At 35.9% G+C, this 16,728-nt stretch overlaps 3 protein-coding genes across 3 annotated transcripts; 1 reads left to right on the top strand and 2 right to left on the bottom strand.

Annotated features, from left to right (window-relative positions):
• Positions 1–4,114: 4,114 nt before the first annotated feature.
• LOC108546867 (uncharacterized) lies at positions 4,115–5,080 on the bottom strand. Its single transcript, XM_017899147.1, has 2 exons — positions 4,715–5,080; positions 4,115–4,369 (listed from the first exon to the last, which is right to left on the bottom strand). Exons 1-2 carry the CDS (start codon positions 4,853–4,855, stop codon positions 4,151–4,153), a joined length of 360 nt encoding a protein of 119 aa, XP_017754636.1. The 5' UTR covers positions 4,856–5,080; the 3' UTR covers positions 4,115–4,150.
• Positions 5,081–9,975: 4,895 nt separating this feature from the next.
• On the bottom strand, positions 9,976–13,187 carry LOC108546896 (uncharacterized). Its single transcript, XM_017899191.1, has 2 exons — positions 11,014–13,187; positions 9,976–10,939 (listed from the first exon to the last, which is right to left on the bottom strand). Exons 1-2 carry the CDS (start codon positions 12,721–12,723, stop codon positions 10,859–10,861), a joined length of 1,791 nt encoding a protein of 596 aa, XP_017754680.1. The 5' UTR covers positions 12,724–13,187; the 3' UTR covers positions 9,976–10,858.
• A 983-nt stretch (positions 13,188–14,170) lies between these two features.
• On the top strand, positions 14,171–16,324 carry LOC108546842 (uncharacterized). Its single transcript, XM_017899113.1, has 7 exons — positions 14,171–14,292; positions 14,561–14,927; positions 15,022–15,328; positions 15,359–15,649; positions 15,718–15,866; positions 15,949–16,102; positions 16,200–16,324. The coding sequence occupies exons 1-7, from the start codon at positions 14,267–14,269 to the stop codon at positions 16,322–16,324; spliced, it is 1,419 nt and encodes a 472-aa protein (XP_017754602.1). The 5' UTR covers positions 14,171–14,266.
• The last annotated feature ends 404 nt before the right edge of the window (positions 16,325–16,728 follow it).

Below are 16,728 nucleotides of genomic sequence, written 5' to 3'. Positions count from 1 at the left end.
ACGCCGGAGTTGAAACTTCCGTCACTTCATATCTGTTTCCATTTAAGAGAGTCCGTAGATGTCATTGCGATGTAAACGAAACTTCGCGCGTAGACGAAGAATGGCGATACCCTTTAATCGACTCGAATAAGATACAAAAAGCGTTATTGCTATGCTAATTGTAAGTCAGCTAATTATAGGTTTTAAAGTGTAATAGTCTGGTCCGAAGCTTAACGGATACGATAGAAATTTTGCAATATATTTTGCTCGATAAAATTATAATGTGAACAAATTTACGAATGTATGCCACTCTTTCGATAATACCGATGAAAAATAGTATGGGTAGGGGGAGAAGTAAGTTATAAATACGTTAAAATATATATTTATCAACAAATGAGTCAATCAATTGCTTAATCCGATGATTTTTTGTACGATTCGGAATTTACGTGGCCTTGATAATTGCGATAATCGAATTACAAACACGCGTTGTACGGTATTTTTATTAGACCGATGTATTTCTAATAGCAAGTCATCTATAAAATTGCGCTCGGTACGGACATTGATTTTCGCATCAACGAGCCTGTCCACGAGTAATGCAATTACTTAATCGGTGAATCCATAGAGCGGAATTTAACAAAGTCGTGCAAAAGTATTACCCAGTGCGGTTACGTCATAAACACAGACAGCGAGATAAGCAACGATGATCTACGAGTCAAAAGAGAAATACAAAAGATAGAAATCACCCGCGAAGATTAACGACGGTCAATGTACAGTTAGATACTAGATTTCATGCGCGAATTCACGTTTGGACCAAACTATCAAAGGCGCCTGAGTATCTCCAGCTTTTATTATTTGAACGTTGCATCATTCCAAAGATCGAAGATTGCGCCTTTTTCTATTCCTCCGTCGCATCTCTGTTACATATCATTGAGGAAACAAGCGTGCTTGCTATATTTATAATCCATCGCGTAAAATTAATATACCGCTGTATCGAGAACTCGTTAATTAATAAGGACAGCGAGACGTGACGAAGCGAACGTCTTACGGAGCCGGGGAAATTACCACGGTCAATGTTCATCGTTCGTCCGGTTCACGTGCTAAGCGATACGACTCACGCAATGTGGAGGAATGATTGCGAGAATTAAATAAAAAAAATACGAACTGTCTACGCGTGATTAGTCGTGTGCAAATTGATTAGACGTTTTTCTTCTCTGCTTTTTCTTCTTCCTCGATGACGTTTCTTCTTATTTCTGTTGACATCTGCCAACGAAATAGAATTACGGCGACGTAATACAAATACGGATAAAAATGCGTTGCGTTCGAATAAATACCTGTGTAATGCGACATTATAACAAGTTTCATTTGATAACGTGCAACTGCATATTAGCTTCTATCGCGCTTTGTTGCCTCAGCGTTTGTTTCAATTCATTTATTTAGAAACAATTTCAATTTCATACGAATGAGACGACCGAGGAGAAAAACATAGCAACGTTTTATGACAAAGAAAGCGTGTACGATGATTACGTTAAGCAATATCGACCGGTTTCGAAGACGACATATGTACGGTCGATTGCATGTAGGAAACATACTTGGGGTACGCATATTTCATATTTCATCAGGAGCTCTCTTCTACCGATATGCAATACGTTCAGCAGTAATTCTGCATTTTTCAATAATAATTCTGTACAGATTTTTTCTTTTTTATTATTCGATAAAATAATGTATTGAAACGTGTAACGAAGAATTATTTGTAAACGCAACAGAAGTGCGGCTTTAAGGAACATGCGAGAGATCGCGATAAGCCAGTCAGCACATGGCAAACCGGTCTGAGTGGGGTTCTGTGACACGTGACAAAATCAACCCCAACAGAGCCAGCCCTGACCAAATTACTATATTTGAACACCAGTCACCCCTTCGTCGATGCGTCACATCTCTGCGAAACTGGCCACTGGTCAACCCACTCCCGCTAATTATTATTTGCTCGTATGCAAACCGGATATAGAATTTTTAACTGCCGTATGTTCTACCATACTGTAATCGATAACGCCCGGAAAGCTGGACAAATGTAATCGTAGAGACATTGATATTTCGATGAAAATCGAGGAGATATTCGACGAACGACGCCTGATCCTTCATACTCGAGCGAAGAAGCAGCTACAACTTTAGAAGATTAGCGTGCTTGTAAAATTTGCTGCGTCCTGGGTAGTAATTGCTGCGTGCTGACTAGATTGGTAATTGTAGGTAGTTAATGATAGACAATTATAGGTCAGAGATCATTATCCGCGGAACGGTGGAAACCCGAGAGTACCGGTGTCGAGTTCGTTTACTCGATTCTCCATAGTATTGCCCGGCACACCAGGTCCCAGTTAATGGAAGGAGTCAATCAATCCTCGCCGCTGCGAAACTAGTTAACCAGTAACGCTAATTATCTCATTTCTCGGCGCCGAGTTTATTGCACCTGGAGATCCCTTGGAGCGATCGAAGATTTTGTTGATTAATTGCGTGGCAAACGCTATTGAGCCTACACTTCAGAAATAATTTCACTTCGTGCAACGCGACCGAGCTAAAATAAAGCATTTAATCCTTCGTCCGTGATAATGTGAATTAAGAATGCTTAAGTTACACATTCCTCCTGCTCTTGAAGCTAATAAATTACTTCGTTCGCGCATTCTGCCGGTAATTAAAAGCTAAATAAAAAATCGCATCAGACATGAAATATCGTATAAGAAAATCAGACAAACGAATTAAAAACAAAAAGGAGTCTTAAAGAAGCTCTTTGATATCTGGAACCAATTATCAAATAAGCATCAATAGTCCATTAATCACACAAAGAGTTACAGACTCGTTATTACTTGATGATCTAGACTGATCGCATAATTGGCAAGTAAATCATTGCAACGCGATGAACAAAGCAGCGTGTGAACATCTACACAAACAATCATGTACAGGCAAACGGAGTTCTATTAAGTGATCACGATCCTCGCGACAACTCACCCGTGACATCTCGAGCGGTTTGTCGTAGCGAAAAGATGAGTAGTATCAGCGATATCTAGGATGTTATGATATTCAGTGACAGAGGATGGCTGGCGGCGATACGGTTTCTTCAGGGCCTTTTAACGCCCGTGGAGGTGTGACTGCACGTTCAACACGGGCGAACGGCTGGCCTTCACTGGAGCTCCATCGACGCCGACGCCGACGCCGACGTCGCTGCCGGTGTCCGCGTCGGCGTCGTGATGCTCCTACCGCCCGATCTCGATCGCGTGTAATCGCGTGCTTAACTGTGTCCACGCGAACTCCCCGATTCTGACTCGATCCACCAAAGACTAGGGGTGGTTGTTCGCGTAGGATAAGCCCGTTATTTCGGTAGCATCGCGAACTTAGTTTTGTCGGTTAACGACGCCAGTTAACGGCTCTCGTGATAACATACTCGCCATTTTTGTCGCGTAATTTACGCGAGTCGAAGTTTCAACCTGCCGAGAAATCGTTTCGTTGTTTCGTGATTTGATCCTTTCAGATTTATGGCAGTACGAGATTCCTAATTGCTCTCGTTGAATTTAATGCCCAATAAATGCGGAATATCTATATTGTCCTTTTACATTCTTTGTAATCGTTAAAAGTCTTCGGTTTAGATCAACCGTTCTCTCACTTCTCTTTTAGAATGCATCGTAGGAAAGAGAATTGTGTAATTATTGAACGACAAATTTCCTTACAGCAATTACTCGGCGAAGCAGGAAGTTCCGGTTTGCATGGGCCATCGCACGACCGTTCCGTGCACGCAGGGAAAAAATATTTCTCCCGATTCATTATTCGTCGAACTTGTCGTCGGAGGGAATCTGTGGCTGGTACCCATGGAATAATGGTTTCTCGATCTTCGTATACCTTCGTGGAAAACTTTTATCCGACCCAATCATTCCGGTCACGACATTCAAGCTTTACCAACGAAATCGTGACAACTGTGAGATTTACGATCAACAGTGTCATTGAACCGGAAGTAATTATTCAGGATATTCATTGTTCCACTGGATTGAATTATTCATAATCTTATCGTCAATCATGCAATAGAAGCTTTCAAGAGACAACAAAGGATGAATGTAACGAAAAATAATTTTATCAACGTACATTCGTAGTTGCCATTTTTAATACAGTTATACCGAGTTATTGTCAGAAAAAGTTACAACAAGTTAGGCTTGTTTATTCGGTATGGTCTTCCATAAACGTAAACTCGGTAATGAAATCCTCTGGAATATTTTGACCTGAACTTAATCTTAATGAAATTATATCCTATCCCACCGGATGTCACCCACATGACTGCGTTGTCCTCGCCAGATAGAGAATCTACTCCTATGCAAGTGATCGTTACATTGGTTGGTCCATACTCCGCTTCCACTTCCTGTAACCGAATGAGTTAATATTAGAAGTCATTTCGAAGCGGTTTACATTCTTCTGTTTACATCCACTTTGGCTGCTTAGACTTGCTTAGACATTGTACTTATCGAAAGGAAGATAACAAAAGTATAAAGCAATAAAGTTGCGTGGAGGAAACCATGCGAAATCTGACCGGTGATAATCGTAAAACGAGAACTAAAAATAATGCTATTTGATACAATTCGAGCGGAGAGCATCCTATTCGATATCGAAATAGCTTCTCCTAATCTACAAGTTGACAAGCGTCAGTGACGCCCGCGAATTATAGATGTCGGGTCATCGACATCATTGCGAATTACATGGTACGTACTTGATATGCACCGATCCTATATGATCTTCTGACGTTGTACTCCCAGATAAGTTGCTCGTCCGTTTTCTGTTGACACTGTTCGTCCTTATACGCGACAGCGATCAGTAGATTAAACAGGAGCAGAAACCCGATGAATTTCATTCTTTAGCTTGTAAGTTTAGTCGACTGGAGAATCACGAAGATTTGAAGTAAGCGAGAGGCACAGGATAGACAGAAATCGATTAAGAAGACACCACGTGACCGATCGAACGAGGCAATTGAAGTTGTTCGAATTGCCAATATCCCGGCTGACGACAGATGGAAAACACCGTTTATTATCGAACAGGCTGCGTGTAGTACTAACAACTGGACTGTATTAATAGCCGACCATCGATACACCGAAAGTTCCCCCTTCTGGTTACAATATTTACTCTCATTGCACTCTGCCGGACGCTTCTTCGACGTCGCAGAGATTAGATACAACCATGGTATCTTACATCGCGTTCCTCGCTTCTGTTATTTCGACTGACTGTATTAACTGGTTTCCACCAACGCGAAACAGCCAGCTATGCTATTTACTTTTGATGATATCAGCAATTTTAACAGCCTCGTGTACGTTTCCTCGAGAACATCTGACAGTTCTAAAAGCAAAAAAAAAAAAGAAAATGATGCATTTATTGGAGCGTGTATCTTACTTTTATATAAGTAAGCGAATATGTCGAAGCAACAAATCGAATCTGAAAGACTACCGAGATCGTATGCTCCAAGTGGAATAATCTTGCAGTGGTCAGACAGAGCGCCAAATTTCGCATTGGCTGATAAATACAGCGACCACGTTGGTGATCCAAAATGATTCGTGGGGTTGGAATCTTTTAAAGGATTTTAGAAATTTTTAATATTCACTGAGCGTGAACAATGTGATTATCGAAATAATTAAACTACTTGTTATTAACTTAATCACCTCCTTTCGGTCATGCTCCCTGATAGGCCGTGATAACCTAATAATTATTGATTTCCATAAGGATTGTCACTGATAAAAATTCTATTTAAATTTTCTTCGTTTAAGGCAACGGTTGAAAATTCACTTCGAGTCTGGAAACAAGAGATATTCTCGTCAGGCGATTTCTAAATAAATTTTTAATTAATTTTGTAGAACTACTTGTAAAATATTAAGATGTACATTGCCCAATGTTATTATCGAATAATTAACAAATAGATAATATTTAATAATTAATTCTTAAACAGTACTATAGATTTAAAATTTAATTATACAAAATTAAAACTTGTGGTCCAAAAAATTTATCAATTCAAAATTTCGTATCTTCCTATAATAGAATTATAATTAATTGCATTATGTATAATTTTTATATGTATGTACCATAACTATTCTTAATCCATCACTTTTTGATAAAAATTTATACTATGAAGGCTTAAATGTAATTATCATTTATAAAAGGTGCTAACAAATTAACATTGTTAATAATATATTACCAAAATCATGAATTTATAATAAAAGTGAAAAAATTAATATACTGTTAACTATTATAGTCGAAAGATAGTTATTAACAGAATCGGTAATGATCGTAACTTTTCGGTTAATCTTCGGCAAGCAGCGATTGCAAGTTATTTAAAGGCCGCAAGATAATGGTTTGAACTCATTTGTCGATTTGACTTCGAATGGAATAGATCGAAAAATTTATCAGGATGTGTTCGATATGTGCATGAGATGGATGGATGTTGCTTATCAGATAATACCATACCTATAATATAATTTAATAAGTTATTATCATAATATAATTAATAAGAAAAATTTAATATTATTAAAATAATTAAATTTCGTATTTTTTGGAACATAAAAATAATGATGTGTTCTTAATTACATTCTATCCCATGAGCTAAAGGTACGGGGTACATTCGGTTACTAGATTTCGCTGAGGACCGTCGATTTATTCCGCGAGTACCATTGCTTTGATGGCGTTGTCTTTCCTTTTGGTGTAACGTGTGAAGACTGCAATTACTCCAATTGGACGAGTACCGAACAGTTAAATGTATAGAAACAGAAAAATACCTTGAGTACGAGATACATCGTCCAGGTTAATCGACTTCCAAGTGTTTTTCATTTTACATTTCCATTTTTAAGAATAGTTTGAATCATTACAATATCTTTTAAAACTAAAGATATTATTGTTGCATAATTAAAATAGTGACGCCAATATTGAACCAAAGATTTTGCTATGGTTGCAGCAGCTTCTAAAATGTCGGTTCTATATATTTCTCTCCCATTTTGATTTGTTTTTCATTCTATTTGTTTATGCCCACAATTTTATATACATATATCAACATTATGTCATTCTTATCTTGATTCACTAAATTAATATTTTTATTGAGTCTGTAAGGCTATTTATAGAATTGCTTGTCGAACTATGATATCAATTACCTTTGACAATATACATTTGTACAAGTCTACCGTTGTCGATGATCCATTGTGAGCGATATCTTTAGTTATTAAGAATTACAATGTCTTTTTATTTTTAAATAATCGTACGGAAGAAAATTTATTTCCAATTCAATTGCCGTAGGCCATAGAAGTCTAAGATCAGTAGATGTAACACTAACTATAAAATTAATATTGTTAGTTATTATTATATTATAATTTAATTTATTAATATTAATACTAATAATAAAATCTAAAATAGTTTAAGAAAAATCTTAAACATATTAACAATATCATAAACTCAAGAACAAAATCAATATAAGAATCGAAATATGACTGACATAAAACTATAATCCAACCCCTGATTAAAAAATAGGAGATACAAATCTCAAGGCATATTCGTCAATAAGCATCGCTTAGGTAAAGCACCGTTTCCATGTAAGGATCACATCGATGCGTTAAACGTTCTTGCCACTAGGAAATTGGCGGTAAGGTGTAAGTGGTAACAGTAAGCGGACCATTGGTATGCGAGTCAGGTGAATCTGTTCTCACAGAACCGTGCCTGGAACCACGTGGTACGCGTTACCTAAGAAAATGACTTTCCTTCTTGTTACTCTCAGTCAAATCAAGTTAAGAGCTTTTAAGGTTCCTTTTAGCATACCTTTCAACTATGATGCGACCACAACGAAACACTTCAACCGATTTCGATGGAAAAAACAAAGTGAAAGAAAAGTTTCAAACAAACATCTCTAAAGCCTGCACCTTTTGATTCTAACCTATTTTTTTCGAAGTCGCAAGCTCATTTATTTTGCATCGCAAAATATATCGGGCAATGGTAAACAAAAATTAATCAAGCTCATGAATTCTGAGAAATCGAAATCGTATGACGAATTCTTACAAGATATTTTACAGGCAACCATGTGTATAATTGATAAATCGATAATTTTACTGCAGAAATGAAAGAGAGAGAATCGTGATAATTGTGAAAGCCTGTCCTCGGATAACAGGGGTCGACGGTGAAATAAAAATTTGATGATTTATTTCGAAAATAATCCATCACGAAGCACCCTTTTTTCACGGAATCAAGTTAAACAACGTTCTTAACCTCGACTTGACGACACTTCGATCGTATTCCTTTTAATATTTAAAATCTAATTATCTTGAGAATTCCCTTCTAGTTCACCTTTGCTTTTTCAAAAAACAAATGATTTTTTGTAACCACTGTGTTCTACGTAGTTAACCTCTCTATAGATCACGAAAAATAATCAAGTTCCTTGCACGTGCAAGATGCAACTGAAATCTACCTCATTGTTGGCGAAAGAACAATTTCTCTTGCGTGCTACCTTTGGATGAAGTGTAAAAAAAAAAGAATAGCGCGGTCTGTGTATTGATTTATTTCACCGGCCGTCGTCAAGGAACTGCATTTCAATATTATCGCATGATAAGATTGCGTTACATACTCGGTCGCTGTGTCTTTCGATCTTCACATTCCACCCGGTTTCATTTTAAAAACAACCCTTGTATCACCTATCACTATTACGGCCTATCAATAATATTTACGATCATTGTTACAAACCTCCGTCACATTTTTGGGCGAGACAAATGTCACGCGATCACGGAAATCCACGGTGACCTAAACGATCAACAATAGCTAAAAAATTTGTTCTTTATACCGTAAGTTAGATAACATAATGTTATGCAAATTTGTGATCCAGAAACATGCAAATTGATTTCACTAGATAAATTTCATAATCCAAAACCGTAATACTATTTAACGTCTTAAATACGATGGTAATTTTATTTTATTTTTTATTTAGGTGGTGTATATGTAAATACAGAAAATGCGTCTGTGTATAAGTAAAAGACAATTAGCAAAGGAATGGATAAGAATCATTTGGTAATATCTATAAAGGAAATCCTCCATTTTTGTTTAAGATATTTCAATAAAATCTATTAAAAAAGGGTAAATATACTTTTTAATATTACATGTTTCACAAAGTATTATTTTTAAAATTTTATACTGTTGGCTCCCATGGACCAACATAGCATTTAGCAGATTAGACAAACTTGAGATCCAAAAAGATATAAATTGATGAATTCTATGATTCAAAGCCTAAATAATGTTCAAAATAATCTTAGAATTCAACTAAATGACCAAATTTGCTATCGCATAAAAGTCAAGTAAAATACTAGAGGAGGGAGAGGAAGAGAAATTAGTGACAAAGTTATATGTTCGTTGAGACAATTGACAAGAGTCAACGATAAAAATTTGTCGAGAAGGAAGAGGGAAGAAAAAGCAAGAGAGGAAAGGAGAAAAGCAGATGGGAGATAATACCGACAGCATCTCTCGAACCGGCGACCCCTGCCTCTCAAAGTCCGTCAAGCCGTGGTGCCCCGTAGGTCACTCTTTCATATATAGCAAACATTATTTACTCTTTCAGCAATACAATCGAGCAATCCGATTAAATTTGTTCGAGAACATGTTTGTTGCTGTTTCTGCATCAGATACGTTTATGCATTGATCGACGAGCTTATCGACATGTTCGTCGATCACCCTAACGCGATGTTTTAACATCCATTGGACTTTGATCTGATCTTAAATTACGTCAGCACTGTGTAACCAAACATTTCCGATTTCGTCCAATCGCTTATATGAAAATCGAATCAATCGATTCAGGAGTTTGAATGATCAAGAGCGTTAGTTGTTTCAACTATTCTGGCCGCAAAGCTTGTGCTCTTTTCCATAGTCCTTCGAAATATTCTTTGGTGCTCATCAGTGAAAGAGGAATAATTTTAGTGGAGAAGTAAATAAGGAGAAACCCGTTATATTAAAAAATATTACGTTCTGAACAACTTTTATTGATACGTTCGCTATTTTTATAATATGCTCACGAGTATTTACACGAATTTTAATTAGTTCGGCTCCTTATAAAATATCAAATACTATAAATACAGAAATTCTGCAGCGCTTCGGTATTCGTAAGAAATAGGGGAATAGTTTGCAAGCTTGCTCGCTCTTAAATGAGAATCATCGTAATATTCGCTTAGTATGAATAATAGTTTAGTTAACATTATTTACAATTTGTCGAGCACAATGCAACGATGTATAATGAATTAAATATAATATATAAAATATAAAATCGTTCCATAGTGTTTGTATGTATAGGCGTACACGCATGTGCATCGTGCTTGTTTCCGTTTATCTACTAGCTAGGGTTCAAAGTTGAATTGTCGACGCGGAGAAACGAAAAAAGAAATTTGAATTGAGCGCGAGAAAAGACGTGTGCGTCGAATGAAAAAAATGTGGTGCATAGTATTATTGAAATGTTTCCACCCAACGAGCTATGAAATTTTCACTTGGTTCTCTCGCCATTGAACCAGTCTATAAAGATAGGAACATACATTAATCGCGGCGCGTAAAAATGGCGCGTTCAACGGGTAATAGCACGTGATTCGAACGTGCTCATTTTCTTCTGTTTCTTCTTTCTCCTTTTTTTACTTCGCATCTGCTTCTTTTGCGATTTTAGAAGTACTTATCATCGATAAAGACGAACTTGACCTTTGAAGCCCACACGTTTCCCGTTCGAGTGCTCCTTTTTCTCCTATCGCTCGATTCATCTTTTCATTTCCTTCTTTTTTTCTTCTTTTTTTCCCGTTTCCAATCGCAGGAACGCTCGTTCAACCGGTGTCTCCGAAATACTGGCTGTCCTCGTGAAATTGCTCAAAGCCATTCAAATTCGTTTTTCGACCGAGCATATTCCATTCTGTTTTCTTTCGCTCTGACTCTGTTTACGCATCTTATGCCGCGACTGCTTTAAAAAAACGGACTCTATTAACATTTATCAAGGGATAGTTTGCATTATCTTAGCTAAAATTATTGCACTACCGCTAGCGGTGGATTATGCTGTACCGGTTGCGCTTGAATCATGCCCGCAAGACGCCTGAATGGCAATTGAAGATGATAGTAGGCACAGTATGGCAACGGATCCCAATAAGCGAAAAGAGCTTCTCGTTTGTCGAGTACGGTACCCAATAGATGAGGGACCGTTTCACCCACTGGTCTTTTCAGTGCGTAAGTTACTGCATCCGGGAGTAAGTGTCTATCCGAGGTAGTTAATACTCCCGAATTCTGTCTAGAAAAGTGTCTGCACGGTCTCCATACTAATCTAGGATGAATTCCAGTGTGACAGATGTAAGGCAAGCTAACGCCTACTCTACAACCGATCGGCACAAGTTCTCCTTCCTCCGTCACTGCCAATCTGAAGCTCAAGTGTCCGTTAATCTTAATGCCAAATGAACAAGCGAAAAATCTGTTGAGCCACTGCACTATTTCCGATCGCTCCTCGGGTATCAAGCCTCGTTCTTCATCTACCAAGCAGCTCACGTTTGCCACGATCTTCGAATCTTTCACCGTAGTGCAAGTGATATAGTGTTTACCGTTAGGGTCACGAAGTACTATCCAAGGTTTATTCTCGTTAATCTCGTACTGTAGATTCCTGAATTCTCTCACAGTAGGAGGCAATACTATCTTGCCTCGATCTCTCATTCCGACCGGACCTGCGGCCAGCATCAAGTATCTTCCAGTAGCGAACGCATTCTGTTCGTACATTCTCAAAACGTCTTGTATAGACCGTAAAACGGTATGACAAGGTGTCGGTAGGCCCAATGCACGACATCTTTCCAAAAGTTCTAAGGGATCGTCCAGAGTCGTCACTTCACTGGCACCGGGCACGAAACACTCACAACCCATTGCCTCCAGATAGGGTTTCGCCAGAGAATCGTAGTAGGCCGTATTACTGGCACTCACCGGAATATAATACACAGCTTTCTCTTTTAGGACAATGTCCTTTAAAGCTTTAATATACTCGATCGCATTTCCAGGTGCTGGTTTTGGAATCGTATAAAATTTCGAGCACGCAGTTGAGAACTTGGCCAAGCCGAATAGGCCTTCTAGTTCGCAGATCACAACTCTGGCCCCAGCTTTGTAAAAATTTCGTGCCAGGTGAACCGTCTGAACCGTGCTACCGCCGCTGATAAGGACACAGCGTTTGGTACGAATCCTCTCCGAAGCTGGAGTGTACAGCACAGTCAGAAACCATTTGAATGTGGTCAGGGGAAATTGGAAAATTACCCATAGCATGTAAACCCAAATGGACACCCAGAGTACCGGTGCCCAGATCGCGTAACTTATTACGCTAACAATACCTTGAAGTATTCCAAGTAACATATCTATATACATAGTCAAAATTCTCAGCAATATTGAACTGTTTCGATTATGATTCTGTCCTTGTGTCGGCTGTGCCTGATAACTTAATTGTAACTTCTGTTGCTGCTGTTGTTGCTGTTGCTGCTGTCGTCTCGGTGAAAATATGATAGTAGAGGTGCCCGAATTGTTCGACGACTTTGAAATATTTGATACATTGGAAGAATTAGAGATATTTGATACCGATCGTTTCAAAGTTGATATCGGTGATATCGAAGTTGGCGAGGTAGACAAAGGTGAACTAGGTATGGGAGGAGACACGCTGTTGCTTCTGGAAATGGGCGGACTCGAGGACCAAAACCTCGAGAAGTTTTCGCTGGTACAGGCTGGCATTGTTAATTTCTTGTTACTTCCTTTTCTCTGGATGTACTCAGGTTTAAAGGGATTACAATCAGTACGAGCCCGTCTCGTAAACGGATTTTCTCTTGAAAAATATATTCATAGCTTGATCTGGAGAAGAACGTCGACTCGAACTTTACTTCTCTAACCAGAGGTGCATAAATAAAAAATCAATTATCCCCGATACAGGGCTTGGAAAATGAGCAATGTGTGACTGTTCGCACAGAATCCGATTGAAAAGGAACTTACGAGGCACGTGTACGCTACTCGCGATGCGCACGCTGATCTTTCAACTCAAAACTTCCTCGTGATTCGCCAACGAATTTGCCGGTATGCACACACAGCTTTAACTGAGGCCGGTCCTCTGGTTTCTTGGTCTCTTATGCGTTCTGCATCTCGGACGCACTATGAACCGAGGTCTTATCTAATCATGCAGCCTCAGACACCGCGACTGAAAGAAAGAAGGAATCGAGTCCTCGCTCTGATCAGCGTCTCGTCGTATTTTCTTTTCTTTTTTCCTCTTTTTTTCTTTTATTGTTGTTGCTAGAAAATGCGTCCGCATCAGTTAAGTAAATAAGATTACGCATCGCAATGCTGGGAAACGCCGCAATAAAGAGATCCAACTTACAGATTCCAACATGTAAACCTAATAGAGAGACAACGATAAGTATTATGTAGGCATAAAGTATTGCAAAATTTGATTTTTTTTCCTTGCCATATGCAGATATTTTTGTATGTGCGAAATGTGAAAATAATCGTATGTAAGCAATACACGTGAATTGTGGGTATTGTTTCCTTTTATGTCTATCAAAGATATACAATTATTTATACAATTAGTCGTGTCATTTTTAACTAACGTAATATATCAAAAATAATTATGAGTTGCCATATTATCACGATACAAAATGAAAATAGCGCTTTTCGTCACAAACTGAAGTCTCTCTTAACAGGTATTTATTGAACATTTTGTTTTGTGCCTTATTTTATTATTTTGCCTTTTAATATTTTTATAATTTTTATTAATAAATATCGTAAAAGAATTTTATTTCAATGACTTTTATATTACTTTTGTATTCTGTAACATATTTAAACGAAAAGTACTTATATTTTCTTTTAATATTTACTAAAAAATTACGAATTATTAAATTAATATTTATTTATTGTAACATAATCACTATTATCATTTACTATAAATATATAGACTACAAACACGGTGCCTTTAGTAACAAAAGATTATATTTTAAAATAATATTAATTTCTTATGATTATTAAAATTTCAAGTATATATATTATTAAAGTAACACGTTTCTAATAAGAAATAAATTGAAACGTGGTAAATTGTATACAAGAACAAAAAAGTAACGTGAAACGACTATCGTGGTAAAACAGTGCTTTCACCGCCACTCTACGTTCAAAGTCAGAATTTAAACGTGGGATAGTCTGTTAACCGCCAATACGTAACCTCGCGTAGCGTTATATTTTAATGTTTCTTAACAAACAATTTTAACTGAATTTTTTAGGTACTTCGGTTTACAATATGTCGCAAGTAGTAAAAGCTAAAACGTACGTAATTTATTTACTTTAATATCTCCTAGATAATTTTTAAAAATATGAATTCCGTTTAAATTTGACATTTGTGTACTTACAATTTTTATTTTCGATTAAAATTGGCGTATTTAAATATTTTAATATAAAGAAAGTAATAATTCTTGTTATTTTTACCCATAAGAGTTAAGTTCTGCACTATAAAATGATTTAGTAAAATTAAGTTTCTCTCTTATTTCTTCTATTTCTTACAAAACTTACACAAAAACAATTATTCCTATTTTAGTACAAGGAAAAATGTTGGAACACAAACACGTGAAATTGATACTATATTAGAAATAGCACGCTTGCAGGAACAAGTGAAGCTCCTTACAATTGAAAATGAACATTTGAGAAAATATACTACTGAAAATTCTCCAAGAGTTTTGAAATCTATATCATCTGCAACATCTCCTAATGACATAAGTCTTGAACATAATGAAACAGTACAGAAAAATTTGCAAAATCAAAGTGTGCAAAGAAAAAATATCAAATTAATATCACGTGGCTGTACTTGTAAAGGAAAATGTTCATCTAAAATATGTGGTTGTGTAAAAAAAAGTATGCAATGTGGAGAATATTGTAAATGCAATAATGATGCTTGCCAAAATCAAGTACATAATTTTTATTTTTTCTTAGTTTGTAAAACTTGCTTTCCAAATTAAATATTACAATTTAATATACTAATTTAAAATTATAATTTTATAGGCAGACAAGGATGTTAATCAAAATAAAGAAAATTTAGAACATAATGAATCGAGATCTAAAGACACAGAAAGTAAAAAAATAGTAAATAAACATATGGTTCATATTCATGCACATAAAAGTTTGTTTAGTCCAGATACTACTATACAGGAATCAGTTCCTAATATGGAACAATTTAAATCTATATCTTTATACTTTGGTAATCCTAAAACATTAACTTTTGACTCAAATGAAGAAGATGAAGAAGAAGAAAAACAAAAAAAAAATGAAGACAGAAAACTGAAGAGACCGTCAATAAAAAATAATAAAAGTGATGGAAAAGCTATAGTGCAACAAAGAGGTAGAACAAAGAAAAACAGTCTTGAAGTGAATAGCTCTGAGTATACAAGAAAACTTAGGTCCACTTCTAATGAAGAAAAACGAATGCAAAATGATATAGGAATACAAAAACATACATTAAGGAAATATAGCTCTAATGAAATTCAGATAAACAATGAATTTAAACAAACCAAAAAAAGAACAGATAAATATATCCAAAATACGAATGGTATGGTATCTCTAAGGCATGGTCGAAAAGGATCTAATAATAAAGTTAAAAAAACAAAAGCCACTAATACTGCTATTACAACAAGTAAGAAATTTAAAAATAAAAAATAATTATAATTTTAGATAACATCTAAATTAAAAACATATTTACAGAGGGAAGTGGTTCTACTTCAGTAGAAGATAATATGAAGAAAATATTAGATAATGTAACAAATGAAACTGTCAAATCATTTGAACTAGAAGAAATAGATTCTGATAAAATAACTACTGATTGCAAAAATAAATCATATGATATATTTGAAGTATTATACTCGCTTAATTAAGATCTATGTAATTAATTTAAACATAAACATATTATTAAACATTGTTTTCATATCTTTTTAGAATGGTGAAAATTTTGATCCGATGAAACCTAAACATGAATTACCTAGAACACCAGTTCATCAAAATAATGAAACAATGTCTTACAATATTTCAAATTCCTCAGTAACTATGTCTATTATTTCTATAAAGGAAAATATACCTCAAATTCCTGCAGGTATATTATAACATACTTCAATTATTAGTAACTTAATTTGCTGAAATAAACACTAAATGTAATAATGAAAACACATAATATATTTTTGTTATTTTAGAACTCAAGCAAGCTGAAGTAAACTGGGAAGAACATCAAGCTCAGCTTGTTATATGTAACAAATGCAAAAGAAAATTTCATCCACTAAGAATTGAAAAGCATAGATCTTGTTGTAAAAGAGTGTAAGATGCAATTTCAAACTAAGTGCCTTCAATCTCTATGTTAACATTTACAATATCAGTAAGCAATATATCATTTTTTATATTTAAATTTGATAGGTTTGATAATAAAATAAGTTTGCTACAACTTTGTTCCATTTAATATAATTACTCTATCAGAAGCTACTATACAATGTTTTTTCAAATACCAACTAACAGTACAATAGAACCACCTACATACAATATAATATATATATATATATATATATGAGAATGATTGTATGTATACATGTATGTAATTCCTATGTGCGGGTGGGAAATGTATACACGCATATACAGAATCGCACGCCTTAAATGTCATACATACCAGTATACAATACTGGTTATTATAATTTTCCACCTGTTCTCTAAATTTTGCTTATTGTACATCTT

Source organism: Eufriesea mexicana, unplaced genomic scaffold (genome assembly GCF_001483705.2).
Source record: "Eufriesea mexicana isolate 0111107269 unplaced genomic scaffold, ASM148370v2 scaffold793, whole genome shotgun sequence".
NCBI classification, from domain to species: Eukaryota; Metazoa; Arthropoda; class Insecta; order Hymenoptera; family Apidae; genus Eufriesea; species Eufriesea mexicana.
The sequence above is the reverse complement of the archived record's forward strand: the minus strand, read 5'-3'. Positions and strand labels throughout refer to the sequence as shown.